This window comes from Silurus aristotelis, assembly GCF_946808225.1.
Source record: "Silurus aristotelis genome assembly, chromosome: 25".
In the NCBI taxonomy this organism is placed as follows: Eukaryota; Metazoa; Chordata; class Actinopteri; order Siluriformes; family Siluridae; genus Silurus; species Silurus aristotelis.
In genome coordinates, this window is record NC_139598.1 from 1,010,013 (window position 1) to 1,027,512 (window position 17,500).

General features: G+C 40.2%; 2 protein-coding genes across 8 annotated transcripts in view; both read left to right on the forward strand.

Moving 5' to 3' along the window:
- Nucleotides 1–989: 989 nt before the first annotated feature.
- plcxd2 (phosphatidylinositol-specific phospholipase C, X domain containing 2) lies at nucleotides 990–5,227 on the forward strand. The gene is made up of 4 exons (XM_083530326.1): nucleotides 990–1,193; nucleotides 2,420–2,886; nucleotides 3,882–4,123; nucleotides 4,904–5,227. The coding sequence occupies exons 1-4, from the start codon at nucleotides 1,094–1,096 to the stop codon at nucleotides 5,136–5,138; spliced, it is 1,044 nt and encodes a 347-aa protein (XP_083386452.1). The 5' UTR covers nucleotides 990–1,093; the 3' UTR covers nucleotides 5,139–5,227.
- Nucleotides 5,228–9,995: 4,768 nt separating this feature from the next.
- The window catches only part of phldb2b (pleckstrin homology-like domain, family B, member 2b), a 42,440-nt gene continuing 34,935 nt past the window's right edge, over nucleotides 9,996–17,500 (forward strand). For 4 of the 7 annotated variants that reach the window (XM_083530344.1, XM_083530347.1, XM_083530346.1 and 1 more), the window contains exons 1-3: nucleotides 9,996–10,243; nucleotides 15,820–15,879; nucleotides 16,679–16,802. In XM_083530344.1, the coding sequence (XP_083386470.1) occupies nucleotides 10,220–10,243; nucleotides 15,820–15,879; nucleotides 16,679–16,802 (208 nt within the window). In that variant the 5' untranslated portion in view covers nucleotides 9,996–10,219. The remainder of the gene's footprint in view (nucleotides 10,244–15,819; nucleotides 15,880–16,678; nucleotides 16,803–17,500) is intronic. The other 3 variants (XM_083530349.1, XM_083530348.1, XM_083530351.1) reach the window with 2 other exon arrangements.

Here is a 17,500-nt window from a genome sequence, read left to right on the forward strand (position 1 = left end):
CTCGAGTAACATCAACATCCAAATAAATACAAATACATGTTTAAGTTATAAAAGTAGAGTGGAGTAGATTACAATAGAGTAGAGTACAGTACAGTAGAGTAGAATAGAATATAGAGTACAGTACAGAAGTGTAGACTAGAGTAATGTACAGTAGAATACAGTACAGTGGAATAGAGTACAGTAAAACAGAGTAGAATAGAGTAGTTATGTACAGTAGAATAGAGTAGAGTGGGGTAGAACCAAGTAAAGTACAGTAAAGGAGAATAATAGTAGAAATGAATAGAGTAAAGTACAATTTAATGGAGAATAGAGTTGAGTTGAGTGCAGTTGAGTTGAGTGGATTGAAGTTAAGTAGAGTAGAGTTGAGTTGAGCTGAGTGGAGTTGAGTTCAGATAAGTTCAGTTGAGTGGAGTGGAACTGAGTGGAGTTAAGTTAAATAAAGTTTAACATTTAAAGTTTAAAGTTTAAAGTTTAAATAAAGAGTTTAGCAAAGTTAAGTGAAGTTGAGTGAAGTGGCGTGGAGTGGAGTGGAATGGAGTTGATTGAGTTGAGTTGAGTTGAGTTGAGTTGAGTTGATTTGAGTTGAATTGAGTGGAGTGGAGTGAAGGTGGAGTGGAGTGGAGTGGAGTGGAGTGGAGTGGAGTGGAGTGGAGTGGAGTTAAGTAAAGTAGAGTTGAGTAAAGTTGAGTAGAGTTAAGCAGAGTAGAGTAGAGTTGAGTTAATTAGAGTAAGTGTCACATTGTTGGTGTTATTGTGATCAGAGGCCTGTTGTCCTGTATTTTATAATAATATATGATGATTATGTGCTGAGGTAATTAATGCCTATGTGTATACAGAAATTGAGTAAAACACTTTACAGGTTTTGAAATACTTGCTTCTTATTGGCTACCACTAGTTTAGGGGCTGAGCTACTCTCAAGATCCCTTAGTGAAAAGCAGAGAGGATAAAGAGAGTGATTAGCACTAATCTGATTAACAGTGTGAGAAACACTCACTCTGTTTGAGTTACACTCAGGAGGAGTCTCACAACGCTTTCACAGGTTTCATAGACACCAGATTAGGCGTTATGTATCTGAACGTGTTCCAGTGACGAGATGAAGACAAGGCCAACAGGCGACACCAGCAATGAAGACTGGATGGGTTCCCTGTGTCCTTCACTCAGCGCCATGCCGCTTAAATACCTGGCCGTGCCTGGTGGGTCTGTAGGTCACCACATTATCTCCAATATCACCTTAACAAAGGGCTCATATTACACCTAACAGATTTTTATTTCCATTAGTAGAGTTTTCAGAAATGTATTGTGGAAGTGTATTGTGGATAATGTTTATTATTCTACAGTCTGGAAAAATTTAGCTCCGCCCCCTGCATAACTAAACACTAGTTTATGTCATTGCAGTTACATGAATGTTAATTGGAATTGTTATGTAACATTAGTATATTAGTATACTGTACATATATATATATATATATATATATATATATATATGCTCGAACAATTAATTATCTAACAATTATCTATTTTTTTTCCTACTGGTCATCGTTCCGTCTTTTTAAATGTTTTTTATATATAACACTTGAAGCAAAAGACAGCACACACACACACACACACACACACACACACACACACACACACACACACACACACATGTTTGCTGCTGATTATTTTATGGTGCAGCTGATCAGTTCAGTACATTTACATACTTTTGGCCAAACTACTTTTCACTGCTCGATGAACATCAACATCCAAATAAATACTTATACAAATACATGTTTTTAAAGTTATAAAAGTAGAGAAGAGTAGAATAGAGTACTGTACAGTAGAGTACAGTACAGTATAATAGAGTAGAGTAGTGTAAAGTATAGTACATTACAGTAGACTAGGTTATAGTGTAGTACAGTAGAATAAATTAGAGTAGAGTGCAATACAGTACTGCGGAATAGAGTACAGTGCAGTACAATAAAGTAGAGTACAGTACATTAAAATAGAATAGAATAAAGTAGAGTACAGTACAGTCGAATACATTGGAGTAGAGTAGAGTAGAGTAGAGTGGACTTTAGAGTACAGTACTCTACAGCAGAATAGAGAAGAGTACAGTAGAATAAAGTATAGTAGAGTACAGTACAGTAGACTAGAGTATAGAACAGTACACTAGAATAGATTAGAGTACAGTAGAATAAAGTATAGTAGAGTACAGTACAGTAGACTAGAGTATAGAACAGTAGAATAGAGTACAGTAGAGTAGAATAGTGTAAAGTAATGTGTTAATAATTATTAGCATGAGCAGGAAGAACGCTAAACCATCTTTAGTGAATATTTGTTGCAATTGTGTTTCCCACTCACTATGTGGTGCAAAGCTTTAGAAACCACTCCTTTAGGCTCTGTGGTAGAACTTAGCCTTGTGGTTTTGCTCTACACTCAGGTTCTCACGACTCGTTTAGTTTCTGGGTCGATGAGCAGGCCCCCGTCGGACCCGATCAGAAGGCCTTCGTCAAATACCTAGCGGCTGTATTCCGCCTGCTGGCCAAAAAAGTAATGAAGAAATGGTCCATGACACAGAATCTGACCTTCAGGGAGCAGCTGGAAGGTGGAATCCGCTATTTTGACCTCAGAGTCTCGTCCAAACCTGGAGAAACAGACCACGAGGTTTACTTCATCCACGGTCTGTTCGGGCTCCGGGTGCGAGACGGACTCAACGACATCAACGCCTTCCTGAACGTTCACCGCAAAGAGGTCATCTTCCTGGACTTCAACCATCACTACGCAATGGACAAAGAGCACCACCACCATCTCATTAACATGCTGAAGGAGGTTTTTGGATCGAAGCTGTGCAAGATCAGTGTTGTGGAGGACATCTCGCTGGACTTCCTGTGGGAGAAGAAGCACCAGGTACTCTGACATCTAAAAGCTGTGAACGTTCTAAATCTAGATAGATAGATAGATAGATAGATAGATAGATAGATAGATAGATAGATAGATAGATAGATAGATAGATAGATAGATAGATAGATAGATAGATAGATAGATAGATAGACCTCTACACTACAACCACAACTGTGCACCTACATCATCTGGAGCAGATCAGGATCAATATTTGTCTAATAACATGACAAAAACATTAGAAATCTAAATAAAATACAACCTACTCACCAGAGACACAGACTCATAATGTGCAGCGCCCCCCAGAGGCTGTAATCCAGTGGTACTGCTCGTATTCACTGGTCTGGAAGTGGAGATCAAACCCTTTCCCTGGCTGAGACACGCTAGCTAGCTTCAGAGTTAGCCGACCTCCTCACCATGTCTCGCTTTTCTTCAAAATGGATTTTTAAGTGTCTGAGTCCAAATCAATTTCTCTTCCTCCGTAGGTGTAAAAAAGTCTAACTGTATTAACGTGTGCAGAGCTTCAGTGTTACTGGCTGTAACAGTTTCAGTCTGACCCACCAATCAGAGGACGGAAAAATACTGACGCTATTCTGGGCAGCGAGCTGCCCTGTGAGGAGAATCTGAAATCTGATTGGTTAAATAAACAGAGCTGTTGATAAAATTCTCTATGGTAAAAAGTCCAGCAGTACTGATTCTGAAGGTTCTGAGCAGATTAAAGTGACATGGCAATCTGAAATCTGATCAAACAAAAAATCGAACATCCACATACACGTACTGGAAGCAGTGCAGCCGAGAGAAACGCTACGAAATGAAGAGAATAAACTGATGGGAATAAATTCATACAATTTCATGGAACAAATATTAGGATTTAGGTTGTAAATGTAGGTCAGTGCTTCTGATAATGTTTAGTCCAGCAGAGAAGCTTGACTGGTCCTGACCGCACACCACTGATATATATATTAGTTATATAACCTTTTAACTTGTTTATTTGGCGCTCGCAGGTCCTGGTGTTTTATCATCACCCGTGTGCGGAAAACTGCCCTCTCATGTGGCCTGGTAGTAAAATCCCAGCGCCGTGGGCCAACACCACCAACACCACCAAACTCATTCAGTTCCTGGAGACCACGCTGAGCGAGAGGGCCAAGTACGGCAGCTTCCACGTGTCGCAAGCCATCCTTACTCCTCGCATCAAGACCATCATCAGAGGCCTGGTCCAGGGGCTGCGCAGCTACCTCGTCGAGAAGTGAGTTAACGAAGTGAAGCTTTGTGTCAGGAGATGTTTACCTAACACTAATAGAAGGAGACTCCAGGATCAGAAGTAAAAATCGAGTTCCTTCAAGACAGCACAGTTTATACAAGCTGTGTTTCTGAAGAAGACAAGAAGAGTGGGTGAGAGGACGGGAACTAACATGGAAGTCTTGAAGGAACCTGAAATGTAACTATAAATGGATAAAATGTATGACTGGCACACTTCCATTTTTTAATTCCTGTAAAGTATTACAGTATACACACTATATTTATGTGTGGTACTTTTTGTGAACCAGTCTATATGTTGTGAAAGTATTAGTTATAACCGCATTATAACTGACTAGTCATTGCGGGTTCATTACCATGCATTGTGGTGCAACCCGTGCATCTTTTTTTGCATGTAAGGATATTGTGTTAATATTGTGTTGATGTTGTAAGATGTTTATATGTATCACTGCTGGAATAAACCGCACATAGCCGCATTTGTAATGTGCAGTTCTGAAGTGGCTGCTAGGTGGCACTGCTGTGCACAAATTAATCCAATCTGAATAATTCAAATAATTTATATTACAATTAATGGGAATAGTGAATGTGGGTGAAAGAAAGGATTAGAGCCATGTATCTGAAACCCTTTAGTGACTGCAGTCATTAATTTTCAGCCCCACTAATATTTGAACTCCACAAACATCTCTCAAAGAGCAGCTCCACAACATGGAGCTTCACATGAATCATAATCATACAAATGTCGATGTACTGCCTTTTCTGTCTCACACAGGAACCTGCCGGTCATCATGGCATGGGTGGAAGTGCAGAAACCAGGTGTGAACGGTGTGAACATCATCACCTCAGACTTTGTGGACCTGGTGGACTTCGCCAACACCGTCATAAAACTCAATGACCTCCTCCTGCTCCCACTGGACCGACGATCACGTGATCACTCCAGCACCCCGAGGAAATCACAAGCGAAGTCACGAGACCAGCGTCGAGTCAAGAATCATCAGCATTCGTGAATTACTATCATCTTTAGAATTATTGGCACCCTTGTTTAAAACAAGTGAATGTAAATAAGATTTATATAAAATTCTTTTTAAGTGAAGAATTTTATATATTATTTATTTGTATAGTTTTTCTGCATGTTTCTCAGTTGCTTCCCCACAGACAGCACCATGGCAGACATAAGTTTGGTCAGACATCTTTGGTTTGGTAAAGTCCTATGATAAAAGCATAGAGATCAGAAGACTTATGCTGGACAGAAGCCCCTGGCTGGGCAGAAGCTTGTAAGTGGGCAAAAAGGTAATATACTTCATAACCCTCACAGTTCTGAAACTGACTGAGGAAAAATTTGGGAGCGTTTATTTACACATTTTAAATCCCACACGTTCAAAGAATTGTGCTGCTTTTGGATGGAGGGAATTTGGAATTCTAGTGCAGGAGATGCAGAAAGTTTTTGTGGTCTGCATCTGAAGCGTATTTTTGCTGTAATGTTGGAGTTTAGCTGAACACACACAAACACACACACATACACAGACACACAGACACATACACACACACACACACACACACACACACATACACATACACAGACACACACACACACACACACACACACACACATACACAGACAGTCTATCGCTTTGAGGATCGAGGTAATAAAATATTTGACCAATGAAAAAAGTGATAAAATGTGTCAAACTCATAATTATGCTGATTACACAGTTTTGGTGGCAATTTTGCTGAATATTTGTTTTAGGCAGAACCATGGTGAGGGTGAGAAGGCGTTTGTGACAGATACGTCCTGACAATGATCATTTTCTTCATTTAGTCTTTTATCTTCTGAAGCTCTATGTTTAGATGTTGGCAATCTTTATAAAATAACACACACACACACACACACACACACACACACACACACACACACACACACATACATACACACACAAGGGTGTGTGCAGTCAAACGTATGATCGATGGAAAAGAGCTGACCATAAAAACACCTTATTTTTTGTTTGTGACTTATCAGAAATGCTTGTTGAAATGGTCCAAAATGAGCTTCTGGGTCTGGAATGTCCCACAGTAAAGCAGGAAGAACTTCCAAACATTCCATCAAACATCTGAAGGATTTGGTGCCCCAGGGTTGATTGTAATTTTGATTATTTTGCACCATTTCAGCAAACACAAATGAAACTCATGCATATATAGAACATCATATACTTCTACACTAATATATAATAAATATAAATATTAGTGTTATATAGAATATAGAATATAATATATTGCAGCTGCTGTAGCATAAGTGACAACAGGAAATGACTTGTTTCGAGAACATTAAATAGAACTGCAAACAGAAAAAAATATACAGCATGTGGTTTTTGATGCATTTTGATGCAGAAAGAAGTTCTGGAATGTTCCCAGACATTTTTTTTCTTTTTTTAGGTGAAATACAGAGAAAGAAAAATGAGATCTAATCTTCTCCACACAGAGGGTTTTTTTCGGCCTTCATTACATGCACCATTTCCTTTTCTCCTCCAGCTTCTGCTTTCCATTTTCATCTTTAATGACTGAGTTTAAACTCTTTAATCCAAACGACAGTTTAGTTTTATACACACACACACACACACACACACACGCACGCACACACACACACACACACACACACACACACACACACACACACATACATCAAGATTTATTATGATAAGCAAATATTCAGGGAAATTGAGCCTGTTTCATCTCTTCTAATAATAACACTGTGTTTTAGTTTGAGCAAAAGTTTGTACACCCTGTTCATACACTTACATCTCTCCCATTTCCAGCAGGGAAATGTCGTTACTGTGGCATGAACCTGACCAAAATTTTACAACATTGATACACTGAATACAATGGGGGTACAAACTTTTGAGTGAAGTCAGGTACCGATGTAGGTGAGAAGGTACGAAGTTTCCTGGGGTGCAGACAGTGTTCACATACATCATTAATATGGTTGGAGCTCTATAGCGGGAGATCTTTCACTCCAACACATGAAAAGCAGATCTTCATGGAGCTGGCTTTGTTCACAGGGGCATCATCATGCTGGAACAGGTTTGGGTCTCCTACTTCAAGTGAAGGCAAAATCACATACTACTGCATCCAAAGATGTCTGACACAATTGTGTGCCTCCAAGTTTGTTCTCACAGTTTGGGGAAGAAGCACATCTAAGTGGAAAAATCGGGTGTCCCAATAATTTTGGTCATATATTGTAAACCGTTATTTTTTTCCGCCATTTTCTTTACCAGTAGGGGGCGCATTACACATTTTGCATCAATATAAAAGCGTCTGTGTCAGAAAAAGTTCAGAAGGAATGTGCTGATAAAGAAAACTGCACCTCACACTGAGAAACAATAAAAACAGGAGGATCCAGTTGTAAAATATTTCCTCCTCTTTCTCAAACAGAAAACAAACTTTTGCACTCACATGTCCCCTGTTTATCGTATAAACTAAATAAATGATGACTTTATTATAAACCTTTGACTTGTGCAGTTTCCTTTTTATTTCTTTGTTTTTCCTACTTATTCTGTCACTCCTACTTATTCCTGCTCTCTCATCCTCCCATTCCTCCATCCATCCTTCTCTCCCTCTCTTTCTGTTTCTCATTCCCTCACACATTCCTTCCCTCCTCTCCCTCAACTGATGAGATCCAGGTCCAGGTCTTCATGTGGATGAGGAGTGAATATATATTATATAAAGACCAGCTCTCGACATCGTGGCTTGGATCTGGTGCAGAAGATTCAGACGGATCTCTCCTTTCTTGTTCGATGTTAGATGTTCCTCTCAGGTTCTCCTGAGCTCTGAGGAAAAGTGGGGCTTTGAAAGCTGCCGTTGTTCACTTTTTTTTGCCCCAGATAAGAGTGTAATTATTAATAAATGCTGTGTGTCTGATATGAAGGAAGGTGCAGTAGATCTAACAGACGTGTCCATCATAAGGAAAGACTGTCCTGAGATGTTTAATTCTTACTATTCCATGGAACAGGTGGTACTTTTTATCCCTTTATAGTTACATAGTAATGGCACCATTCTATCTCACTGAATTTCTTCCTTCCTCTATTCTTCTCTGTTTTTGAACCTGATTCCCTCACTCTGGATGGAGTTCTAATCAAATGGAGACCACCATGAAGATGGATTGGCATGAAACAGGTGATAACCTCAACAATGACAGATCTGTAATTAATAAACATTTGGTGTTGAGGTTGAGGATGGGTTCCTTTTTACATTTTTCTTCTTTTTGGATCTGCCTGATTCCCCAAAAGTCTCCAGATGAAGTTCTCCTCAGTTGGAATCCACTCTGTGCACGTGAGGATGGTTCCACCTCAACAGCCTAAAGATCCATGAAGTTACTGAGCAACTCATGAACTTTGAGAATGGATTTGGACTGTAATTAACATCAACCTTCTGCTACAATGTGCTCAGGACCTCAGCTTGCATGAACAGTTCTGCATTTCAGCGTCCATCACTGAACACCTCAACAATGATGGGACTGTAATAAATGGACGTTTGGTGTTGAGGATGAGGATGAGGTTCCCTTTTGAGTCTCAGGGTTTCTTCCTCATGCCATCTCAGGTAGTTTTTCCTTCACCACAGTCACCACTGGATCACTCATTTGGGATAAACGTCTAAGGAACAAATTTATAGGCACTGAACTTCTACACTCTTTAATCCAACATTATAACCACTTTATCTCAGTTAAGCTGCTCTGAGAAGAAGTTCACTGTTAAAATCGCTCTACAAATAAAACCGAATTGAATCAAACAACATAATTATTAGCAGTTTGTTTTTTAGAATCTTTCAAAAATTAAAAGAAAAATTTTAATGTTCAAAAAAAATATATATATATATATATATAAGTAATAAATAAAGAATTACACTTGCATCACTGCACCATGAATAAAAATCTCATGCAGAGTGAAAAAGGCCAAATGAGTGGTTTTGGAGTTTTGGTTTTGGAGTTTTGGTTTTGGAGTTTGGCATCAACAAATGCTTATTATTTTTCATAAATACACAGAGTGCACTTTTGACCCAAATCTTCTAACACTGGCTCACAGTTCCTCTGGTCTTAAACTGGTTTTCAACTCGGTGACCACAAACAAGCATTCTACAGTAACTCAGAGCACATGGAGAGCAAAGCTGGAGAAGAAATGATCGTTCATATAAACACGAGCCTCCATCTTCTGTTCTTTTAACACAATAATCTGTTTTTCTGTTTTTTGATTGTACGAGAAGCTCCAAAAATGAGAAGGAGAAGCAAATCCACATCATATAAAGTAATACTTTCAGGATAGTAATAAATGTATTGAGCTGCAAATATCATTTGCCTAATTGATCAAGAGGTGAAAGATATAAGAATAATAAGAAGGAGAAAAGGAAGAAAAATCATCATCGCCATCACCATTATTATCAGTCATTACCTGTCATCACATCATCATCATCATCATCATCACTACCACCACTTTCCTCATCATCATCATCATTATCATCATGTTCATCACCACCATGTTAAAAAATACTTATGAATTCTAAACTTTATTTGCTTCAATTGTTGTTGTTGTTGTTGTTGTTGTTGTTGTTGTTGTTGTTGTTGTTGTTTTTGTTTGGGATTATGTCCAAGGTGAAACTGATGAGGACAAATGAGGACAAGTGGCAATTAATGAATATTCAGTGACGTCACAAATCATGTATCGTTATAATAATAATAATAATGATAATAACAATAATACCTGCGTAGAGTCTCGGAGTTATTTTTTATTCTGTTTAAACCTCTCATCTTTATCCTCCTCATAACAATCATTCTAGAGAGGCGTAACTGAGGTCCCGACTGCGCGTGCGCACACGCACTTCTTCCAGCTGCGGCGCATTCCACCGCTGGTGGGGGGGACGAGAGCGCGCGTTCCCGTTCAGTCCGCTGTTTTCTTTACGGCTTCAGTCCCGATCAGATCACAGAACACCGACAGCTGCACGGTTCTGGATCCGGTCCCGAGTTTCAGTCTGTGTTTACTTTCTTCTCTTTATTTTGGGGACAAATTCCAGGCGCACGTGAGGACGCGACACACTTGGCAGAATCATGACAGGAATCGGATCTGCCTCGGTGAGGAACTTTACATCTTTTTAATCATTATTATTATTATTATTATTATTATTATTATTATTATTATTATTAATCAACAGTACAGAGTAATGGAGAGTGTGTTAGAGAAGTGAAGAAAAGAGTGCAGGCAGGGTGGAGTGGGTGGAGAAGAGTGATAGCAGGAGTGATTTGTGATAGAAGAGTATCTGTGAGAGTGAAAGGGAAAGTTTATAGGACTGTGGTGAGACCTGAGATGTTGTATGGATTAGAGACAGTGGCATTGAGTAAAAGACAGGAGGTGGAGCTGGAGGTAGCAGAGCTGAAGATGTTGAGATGTTCGTTGGGAGTGACGACGATGGACAGGATTAGAAATGAGTTTATTAGCAGGACAGCGCATGTAGGACGTTTTGGAGACATGGTGAGGGAGGTGAGATTGAGATGGTTTGGACATGTGCAGAGGAGGGACATGGGGTATATCAGTAGGAGAATGCTGAGGATGGAGACACCACAAAGGAGGAAAAGAGGAAGATCAAGGAGGAGGTTTATGGATGTGGTGAGGGAAGACATGCAGGTAGATGGTTTAAAAGAGGCAGATGTAGAGGACAGAGGGGTATGGAGACAAATGATCCTAATAGGAGCAGAAGAAGAAGAAGAAGAAGAAGAAGAAGAAGAAGAAGAAGAAGAAGAAGAAGAATTACCATTATTATTATTTTATTATTTTTTTTTTTTATTATTATAATTTTTTTTTTTTTTTTACATTTCCATACATGTGCATTCAGGAGCCAAACACCTTTAACATGTTTCTTTGATTTTGTCATTGTTTTCTGGTGTAGACTGTGTCAGTATCAGAACACTTTAGGAAACTGCTGAAAAGTATTGTTACTAAAAAAACAAGCTGTAGAGTAAAACCCATTTCTGTTCTGTCCCTCACACTTTATTTCCAGCTCCACTGAACCATGAACAAGCTCTTGGGTTTGAGGAGCGAGTTTACTTTTTCATTCAGGAACTATTAGAGATCCAGATTTAAATTAAATAAATAAATAAATAAATAAATAAATAAATAAATAAATAAATAAGGCTTTACAAATATACGAGGTACTTTATTTTCCTTTTCTTGTCATCTGTTCCCTCTGAAGGTTCTCCATTTGACTAAATGAATCTGAGGTGTAGATGGAGCCGTGACTGTACAAGAGGTTTTTGTCCCTCTGCATACCAGAAGATGTTCGGTCAGGTCTTTGGCACAAGCCTTAACACGACCTGCAATTGTTTGTGTTCAATTCCATCATTTGTTTAAAGATTAAAAAGATGCAGGATGCTGGATTGTGTGTGTGTGTTTGTGTGTGTGTGTGTGTGTGTGTGTGTGTGTGTGTGTGTAGGTGTGAGTCACACAGGGGGTATATAAACAGTCATGTGACCAGACCCAGTGCTCCAGTCTGCACCTTAGATTTATTTTAATTAACTCCGATTTACATTTCAGACCCAAATAAACAACTATGACATGAGAACCGGGACAGTACCATGGGGGGCTGCTTTTTTTGTCTGAAAGACTTAAACATCTTATCTGATCAGCCAATCAGGTGGCAGCAGTGTAATGACTACATTCAGGCAGATACACATTAAGATCAGAAGAAAGAAAAGGTCTGATCTCTATGACGGTATCTGTGAGCTCTTTTAAGGCCTTTTGTGGAGTTTTTCCACACAGAACAGTCTTTAGTGTTTAGACAGAATGGTGCAAAAAAACAAAAAACATTCAGCAGTTGTATGTGTGGAAACAGTTTGTTGATTACAGAAGGTCAGAAGAAAACTGCCTGAGGAGTCAAACTCACTCTGAGATGCTTTTCTGCTCACTCTAACCAGCAACCAAGGTTCAGTTAAGATTGGATTTTTTTCATCCTAATGTATACATGCTGCCACGTGATTGGCTGATCAGATATCAGACGGCGAATGAGAGACCTGGAGCTTGTGTTTGAAAACATTCCATAAGGTTCTTCCCCAAACTTTAAGCACAAAGTTGAAGGCAGACAATTGTATAGGATTGTATTCCCTTTATTGTATAAGACCTGAACTTGTTCCAGCAGCAAAATGCTCCTGTGCACAAACCAAACTTATGCTCACCTAAAATTCTGAACCCATCAGAGGAATGTGATTAAATACTCGTGCATGAAAACATCCTTTAAACCAAACCATTCTGTATGAGTGAGAAGCTGGTTTGAGCTTCACGAAAGCCTCTTAAATCATCAGGTACGACGTGTTAATCGCTATCACCTGGAAAAACACTTTCTCATCTGTTTCGGTCGTTTACTCCGGAAATGTGTTTAATCTCCAATAGTCAGAGGAGCAGTCAGCTTCAGAGCAGAGAACGTGAAAGTGAGATCACCTCTTGCGGTGAAGCTTAGGATGTTTTTTTTTAAGCTTTTGAGGAATATTGGTATTTGTGTTGCTGTATCAGTGTGAGCAGGGGACAGGAGGAGAACATGGAGAAGACTTTCTCTTCCTGAGGTTCCTGACATGGCCAAGGAACAAAAGAAAGAGAGAGAAAGCGTGTGTGAGAGACGTTGAAGGCTGGTTTGTCTCGTCATGCATCAGAGGGAAGCTAATGACGCCCACGAGGAGACAAAACACAATGACAGCTTTGTCACATGTGGCGCAGGTCAGCGTTTATGACAAGGCCATGGTAGCTACTCGAGAAAGATCAGACCTTCATCAGACGTCTCAATCCGTTTACATCATCTGCATTACATCTGTGAACTTGTGCTTGGGGGTGAAATGAAAGGTAGAACCTCATATTTAATCCAGGGATTATATTAGATTAGGAAAAAAGGCACAATGATGAACAGATCTATATCCTCCACACCCTGTGGAACCCGCCAGCCTGAGCACCTTGCGTGAGCTCCCATAATGCCGTTTCACTCAGACTTTATTCATAAAAGCTCTAATCATGAATAGGGAGTTCTCCAGACACACTTTGATCATCTCATTTGCTGTCAAAATCAAGCTTTCCTCTGTTTCTCCAACACACCCTGTGGTTTCCGCGACTCGGAGAAAACAAAATATTTGCTTGGATTCGGACCAAAAACTTTCTCCTGTAGACTATATGCCCAAAAGTATTTGGAGACCCAAAATTTCCTGCCAACATGTGGTTCTTCTCCGAACAAAGTCGGAGACACACAATTGTAAAAATCACATCACCTACATCAGTACCTGACGTTGCATTTGTGGCTGAATGAGCACACATTCTCCACAAAATCTAGTGGAACATCTTCCCAAAAGAAAGAGTGGAAATGGGGACTAAATGTGAATCCTGAACATACCAATCTTATGCCCAGTGTCCACAAACATTTGTCCCTATTGTGTAAAAGAAATAGACCTTTAAGGAGAGTAAAAACCTCCGTCCTGGAGATGTTACAGTTTTACCTCTGACACCGAGGACTCCTTCCATAAATGTAAAAAAAAATGGCCTTTTTATGCTCCTGTTAATGAGTTGTTGCTATGGAAACGAAAACATTTGTTCTAGACAATATATCAACACCTTTTGACCAATCAGAGTGCAGAATTCCAGTTCTAACTAATTTCATTGTTTTGATCTGGACTTCACCTCATGTATGGGTCTGATACGATTCAGCAGTCAGTGGCGTTACGGAATCCCTCTGACGGTGGTGTTTTTTTTGTCTCCTGCGGCCGACATACCTGACTGGCTCTCCTGCCAGAGCACCAGCTTGGTCCTGTCCTGACACGCCACCTACCTGACACTCCAGAGCTGGAGCAGCGACAGTAGAGGGGTTCTTTTCCAAGGTCTTGTCAAGGTCAGATAGTTGGGTCAGGATTTTTCTAACTTAGCAAACAACATTAGGACCTCCTGACCTCGTTTCTGCAGACAAAAGCTGTGATTTTTGTTTTCTCAGGCTTGAAATGTGTGTGCTGTGTTTTTGGCGTGATAAGAGGAAGCAGATTAGAGCGAAAAAGCTGAGAAGAGAACGAGCAGTGAGCTCATGTGGGAAAAGAGCACTCAATCATAGGAAATGGAGGTGATACGGGGCACAACAATGGGGAGGAGAGAGAGGAGGACAAACTTCTGCTCAACCTCAGGTTTTACTCTGCTCTCCAACATGACCTGTACTACATTCAACCAAATGAGAAAGTTCTGGAGATGGTTTTTTTTTAGAGTGAGAGTTCCAGGAGCAAATCCTGAAGCTAAGGAACACAAGAGGAACCTGGGTGAAAATCCCAGAACCACTTCAAAACTCATAAAAGAATATTCCAAATGGTTCACTTTATTATAGTTCTGGAATTTCTTTTCTAGGACTTTTAGGCTTTTTATTATTATTTAAAAAATGACATAAATCTCATGATATTCATTAATTGACACGAATGTTTTGTTTCCCCGTAAATAAAGAGTTTCCAGTGTCAGTTTAATTCTGTTTAATTTAATATTATTTGTAAAGTGGAAAAAGAAGTTTCTTTAAAAATAACTGCTGTTAAATGCTGTCTGCAAAAGTCCAGAAGACTCATGTTTATCAACGCACTACTGTCTATTTCACCCATATTTATTCTATATAATCACTCTCATCCATGTACATATGGACCTCAAACCCTAAGTGCTATTTACAGTAAATACGCACTTCTGCTTGCATTTCATCGGCTCCGTACATCTACTTTACAATAAAGTTGAATCTAATCTAAACGCATCGTATCTAAAAGAAACCCTGAGAGGAACCAGACTAAAAAAAAAGGAAGTCTCATCCTCGGTCCTGTTACATTACAGTTTCACCAATGCTGAAGTTTTCACCTGTTTACTGATAGAGACTCGAGCTCCTAATCCCCTGTAGCAAACTGTTTATATTAATAACAGTCTAAATCTTAGAGAGAGGTCTTTAGCCTATTCATGAGGAACCATCCTCAGCAGCAGCGATGAAGAGAACTTCATTCAGGAGGACTGCGGTTTCAAAAACTTCATATAAAGAGTAAGATCTAAAACACACTTGCAGACCTGCGGTTACAGGAAGGGAGGTCTGAACTCAGTGATTTGGATTAGTGATTGGAAGGTTGATGGTTCGAGTCCCAGTATCACCAAGCAGCCACTCTTGGGCCCTTGAGCAAGGCCCCTAACCTTCTGTGCCCCACTCTCACCTCAGCTTCCTATAATGTTTGTATTATATACTCTCCTCAGTCCGGCTGTGGAACACATGAGCGATGCGGGGTGTATCTCAGGGTTCTCCTGTAGCGTGTCGCTCCTTACCACACGTCCCGTGCACTCCCAGACACTCGTGGGAAAGTGCTACGGCTTGGAAAAACATTCCTGCGTGTTGCTCCCAGCGTCACACGCACATAAAATCGTCCATCTGAGAGCGATTGTGTGTCCAGTCTTTATGTGTTTACGTCCTGTTTTGTGGAAGTACTTTTTTATGGAAGTTTAGGACTAATCACTGACCCTTCACCCTTTTATAAGGGTTCTTCACATACCGTTGCTCCTGAAGCTCCTAGATCCATGTGTGTAGATGTTGAGAGATGGCTAATGTTTGTGTGTGTGTGTGTGTGTGTGTGTGTGTGTGTGTGTGTGTGTGTGTGTGTGTGTGTGTGTGTGTGTGTGTTTTCTATAGGACGCTGAGAGAGAAAACACACTACAGCCAGAGTCAGACCAGAACCTCACACCTCCTAAAGTAAGTTCAGAGCTCTTTATGTGTTGTTTCTCCTCCTGTGAAAACCGGAATTACCTTCAGCCCTGGGCGCATCTCCTCCCTGATGTCCTCTGGTCTTTATGCAAACCTACCATCAGTAACAACATAAAACAACCATTAGAATTAAAATCATCAGAAACACAATAAACGTAGATACAAACCATTCGAAGTCTCTTCTGAAGAGGAATCGTGATGATGCAGTCATTTGGTTGAAGTGAGTTATAATCCAGGTGGAGGTGTGAGGTGTTACAGGAGGTTAAGCAGAGAGCATTTAAATGATGTAAGGTCTCACACCTACTGTAGCTGTGAATTATCACCTTATACACTGGTCACTTCTCAGCATTGAGGAGTTCAAGCTGTTATTGATTCATTTCATTACGCATTTTATACTTCACCATAGAAGCTCCACCACATGCAAAACTTCTCCATGGAGCTCAGTGAGGTCATTAGGAAATGTGTACAATCGCTGCCTCACTCTGGACCTGCTGTTACTATGGTTACAGGTGTTTATAAGCGTATTTTTTTAGATTCAACTGAAAACTGCAAATTACCTGAACTTCCAGCCAATCACAATCCACTATTCACACCGGAACTCCTTCCAGCCAATCACAATCCACTATTCACACCTGAACTCCTTCCAGCCAATCACAATCCACTATTCACACCTGAACTCCTTCCAGCCAATCACAATCCACTATTCACACCTGAACTCCTTCCAGCCAATCACAATCCACTATTCACACTAACTGGGTAGTTGATGTAGCTCTTTTGTGATGTACAGAGTTCAGCTTTGAACCTGATCGACACGGGAAAAGGAGTGAAGGTTCTTAGTGCTGCTCCTCACCTGGTCAGTCTGGGAAGCGGCCGTCTGAGCGTAGCCATCACCGTACTGCCACTGAAGGAAGGTAAGTCCAGCCGTGATTATGTTTTCCACACGTGATTTATTCATGTACATGTGATTCTGTGATGATTCCTTGTATGCTGAAGGACGGAGAAATGAAAAAATCCAAAAATAGTTTACTATGAATAAGATCCAGCATTGACCTGCTGAGAAACCTGCAGAGAAAGTCGTTAGATGATGGTGACAAATCGTAGTGCTCACTGATTGGTCATTGGGAATAATAGTGCTCACTGATTGGTCATTGGGAATAATAGTGCTCACTGATTGGTTCTTTGGGCCATTATACAATATTTTATACAATTTTTTTATTCGTACTGGGGATTTTTGGAGAACTTTATTCTGATTATCAGATGAAACAATGAATATTTAATGGACACTGGGGTCCAGCACTATTTCTGTGTGTGTGTGTGTGTGTGTGTGTGTGTGTGTGTGTGTGTGTGTGTGTGTGTGTGTGTGTGTGTGTGTGTGTGTGTGTGAGCGACACTGTGGGTGAGAGGATGCACGTGATGACTATTGTTAGTTCAGACTGCAGGCTCGATGGAAGTGGAACACGTTTATCTGACAGGAAGGGGGGTGAGAAGGTTACCTTTCTGACACCCGTTTTTTTCCCATCATGCTCTCTGGGTTGACTTGGTCCTGTTTAAAGAGGATCAGGGTGAAGTCGAGTCTTTATTTATAGAGACACGGAGAGGAAGATTCAGT

What these genes read in the sequence shown, in the direction of transcription:
- plcxd2 (XM_083530326.1), top strand. Translation starts at nt 1,094, where the DNA reads ATGAAGACAAGGCCAACAGGCGACACCAGCAATGAAGACTGGATGGGT. An exon ending in TAAATACCTGGCCGTGCCTG is followed by an intron (nt 1,194 to 2,419) that starts GTGGGTCTGTAG and finishes CTCTACACTCAG; the next exon opens with GTTCTCACGACTCGTTTAGT. An exon ending in TGTGGGAGAAGAAGCACCAG is followed by an intron (nt 2,887 to 3,881) that starts GTACTCTGACAT and finishes TGGCGCTCGCAG; the next exon opens with GTCCTGGTGTTTTATCATCA.